General features: G+C 51.4%; 1 protein-coding gene across 1 annotated transcript in view; it reads right to left on the minus strand.

The window, feature by feature from the left end:
* hoxb2a (homeobox B2a) overlaps positions 1 to 3,854 on the minus strand; it is a 5,023-nt gene extending 1,169 nt beyond the window's left edge. Inside the window, 3 exon segments of the mRNA XM_035655664.1 lie at positions 255 to 587; positions 590 to 759; positions 2,288 to 3,854. Coding sequence (XP_035511557.1) covers positions 255 to 587; positions 590 to 759; positions 2,288 to 2,771 — 987 coding nt within the window. The 5' untranslated portion in view covers positions 2,772 to 3,854.
* Between the last annotated feature and the right edge of the window lie 6 nt (positions 3,855 to 3,860).

Here is a 3,860-nt window from a genome sequence, read left to right on the forward strand (position 1 = left end):
GGCGCGCCAGGAGCGGAGCCGGGAGGGCGAGGGGGGAGCGTTTGAGGTGAATGGGAGAGGGGTCCCCCGCTGCCCTCAGGCAGAAATGGGACGGCATCGCGACCCGCTTGCCCTGCTGCCGGCGCCCGCCCTCGCTGAGCCCTGCATCAGACGCCGCGGCTTTGGGGGTCTTGGCCGGACGTTCGTGGCCGCCTGAACGCCCAGGCGGGGGAGTGGTGGGAAGCAGCAGCGTCGGAGGAGCCAGGTGGCCCCGGCTGCGGTGGGCGTTCGGGGCGGCTCAAACGGCCTCGCTCCTCCGGCGTGGGCTGTGCATTGTCCCCGCTGTCATTGGCGTAGGCGGTGGGAGCAGCGGCCGAAGACGGATTGCCGCTCCCCGGCTCGCTCTCCGATGTAGCCTCCCCGGTGCCAGATGCTTCCAGCGGCTGGCTTGAGTACGGGGATGAGGCATCTGCGCCTTCGAGCGGCTCAAACCCGCCCGGGTCGCTGGATTCATGGCCGCCTCCACCACCTCCGTCCCGGTGGGGAGTAGTCTGGCGCTTGTGTTTCATCCGCCGGTTCTGGAACACACTTTTGACCTGCCGCTCGGCCTGAGATCCAGGGGGGGAGGCGCCGGCGAATCTCACCCCGCCTGCGGCCGGCATAAGGTACTTTGTTTGAAGTGGAACTCCTTCTCCAGCTCCAGCAGCTGTGTGTTGGTGTATGCGGTGCGCAGCCGGCGGGACCCGGCTCCTCCAGCATCCAGACTGGCCTGGCTCGGGTCTGCAGGGAGACAAAGACAAATAAAGGAGGGAGATAGAGAGAGATTATGTGGATGATTTATTGCGCGAAATCTTTTGAAGCCATTCTCATTTTTTATTTTAATTTTATATATTTCTCTTAAACTTCAAATTGTAATCTACTTCACGAGAGCCCTGTAAAACCTCTACAATTTTATTGCGTACAAAGATTTCCAGCCAAGAAATAAGCTGCTTCAGCATGGAGCAGAAATCCCCTCGGCTCTTCTGTCTGTAATAAAACAGTAATAAAACACAAAAAGTCTCATAAAAAATACTCCTTCCAATTACAGTAGCAGCCAAAGCCATAACTGTAAGAGCGGACCAATTTGGTGCTGGTAAAAAAAATCCCAAAATAAAAACACAGATAAAGACAGATGATCATAATGTCAAAGCCGGTTTTACTCTTCTGTGAGCCTGCTGGGAGAGGCTGCAGCCTGTGATCAGAGAAATGCAAAGAGAGGAAAATAAATATATCAGGGCATGGGGAGGAAATGTGCAGGGAAATGTGGGAATGTCGATGTGAAACCAATGTGGCAGTATCTGTCAGAAGCATAAGTAAATCCCTGAATGGCTGCATGGATGCGATAAAGGCAGGAAATTGTGCAGGAAAGAAAGACGAGAAAACAAGAATTCCATTAAAAATGAGTGGAGGTGGGATTGTGTGTGAAATAAAGAGGGGGAGAAAAAAACTGTAAAAATGCAGTGATTGTTATAGAGGTCAGTGTAAAAGACAGAAATGACCAAAACCCAAGAAAAATGAGATTGTGTGCAGTCTGTATTCTGTGTGGATGGAGCTTATACCCCCCCTCCCAACCCCCACCCCAACATATTTTGTCCGGTCGCCTTGCCTCGCCATTATATTTCCTACCTCCATCCAATATGGCTACCATCTCAGTTGTGTTATGAATATATAATACCAGGGTGATGCTGCTGCTGATATCAAATCACACCACCCAGTGAACAGAATGATACAGGCTGCAGCAGCAATCAACTGCAGGATGGATAAAGACAAAAAAAAAACCTCTGTGCGTCTTTACGCACGATAAATAATTCCATATGCAGAAGATGCATTTAGAAAATGTGGGCTATATGATACAGAACTAAGAGGATTCTGGTGTGAACGGTCTGCACTCAGTGTTAAGCTGAATTCTGCATACTGATCCTCTAAAAATGGCAGATATATTAATGGGTGCATATTTAAATGCATGATGATGAGAGAGTGAGCAAAGCACTGCAGCATAATGCAGTGGTCTAGATATGGCTTCCCTGTTGACACAGCATCACAGCACACTGCACAATACACACACACACACACACACACACACCGAGGAAGAAAAAGACAATGTCATCTAAGCACATCCATGCTGTGTGGAATGAATGCTAGGTAATTTCTGAAGTGGGAATGAAATGAAGATGCAGACAGAAAATTAAAGCACAGGCTGCACACCCCTCACTCTCCCACCACACACACTCATACACACATACTGGCTCCCGCATCCCAGCATACCGACCTGTGGGCGACTCGATGCCCGCCGAAGCGTACCCGGAGGCGGTCGGCGACGGGGAGGATGAGGCAGGGGGGATGATGGATCCGCCACCGCTGGAGCTGCTCCCAGGCTTGGGGCACTTCTTTGATGACTTCTTCTCCTTCATCCAGGGGAACTCGTGGGCCAGCGGACCGGCCGGGGCTGCCGTGGCCGTGGCCGGGGCCTGACCGGGCGGACAGGGCTGCTGGGCGCCTCGGTGGTGCGTCTGGAGGCCATTAGTGGCGGAGGTTCTCCGGTTCTGCTGGCTCCTAGCAGTCGGTCTCGGCTGGCTGGCTGTGCAGGGGCTGAGGCTGGGGATGGTGTGCTCGAAGGGAGGCGGAATTACTGTCGACTCCTTGATTGATGAAGTTTGAAATGACTCCAGGACGGCGGGGAAGGACGTCAGGCACTCTGCTAGGGACGGCTGGCTGTTTATAAAACCGATCTCCCTCTCAAATTCAAAATTCATAGCTCCCTCAGACCGGCTTCACCCTCAAACGGCGAGACCCCCGAACAATCCCTTCCCCAAAATAAAAAAAACAAAACACATACACGCACGCATGCACGCTCGCGCACGCACACAACACAATGTGGCTTCTTAAAAAAATAAAACGAAAAGAAAAAACGCACGAGCATGTAGGCTCCCGACCGCAATGGCGTAAATGCGGTGGCTATATAATAATTGTGTATATTGGTGATATTACTAGCGTATGGGGACCTGGGTAGGCTAAACTGAAGAACTATGGGGCGAAATTGCAGCCAATTCCTGGTCATGTGACCCAAAACAGCCAATCGGGGGTCCGGGCCTGGCGGCGGCGATGGCTGTGAGAAGCAGCATTATTATTTTTCCACCAAATGCTGTGGCAACGAGGGGCTGTATCACAGGCTAGCTGCCATTGTTTTGTCTTAACGGGGGGTCAGCTCTGGGGAGAAAAAACGGGAAGGCGCCCGGTCGCCATGTGCGCCGTGTGGGCGGCGGGTTGGCGCATCCCGGCCCGGTGTAACGCACAAACAATAGAGCATCTCTCGGACATTTTTTCGTTTTCCTCTGGGTGATGTAATGACGGTTAACATTAGGTGAGCGGAGTCAGCCAGCACCGTTTACAATATGGCTCCTTGAGAGAGAAAAAAAGCACTGTTTACTGCACTCAGCTCATTAATCTTATAAAGTGTGACAGAGGCTGAAAATCCCCAACTTCCACACAGGAAACTTGGAGAAGGTTTTAGATGGCGCAGCAGCTCAGGAGGAGAGGATGATGAAGATTTCCACTCAGCGGTAGTGGAGATGGAGCAGATTGGCTTCTAACAGAGCAGAGAGGCAGACACTTAGATTTAGCTGTGAAGAGAATCAGAGAGTGTGTAAGTGCACATTTTTATTTTTGTATTTGACAGACTTGTATTTGGGGTTGTGCTGTTTCTGAAATAGTGGTTGGATCTCTCCTCAGTGCGTGTGTCTGCGAGACAAACCGAAACACTGTCTAAATATAATCTCACTAAAATAGTCTCAGCACACAGGCTCCAGAATTCTTCTTTCAAACTGCCCTCTCTCTCTCTCTCT

The sequence above is a fragment of the Morone saxatilis genome, unplaced genomic scaffold (genome assembly GCF_004916995.1).
Source record: "Morone saxatilis isolate NCDOM2014 unplaced genomic scaffold, NCSU_SB_2.0 Contig14, whole genome shotgun sequence".
Lineage (NCBI taxonomy): Eukaryota > Metazoa > Chordata > Actinopteri > Moronidae > Morone > Morone saxatilis.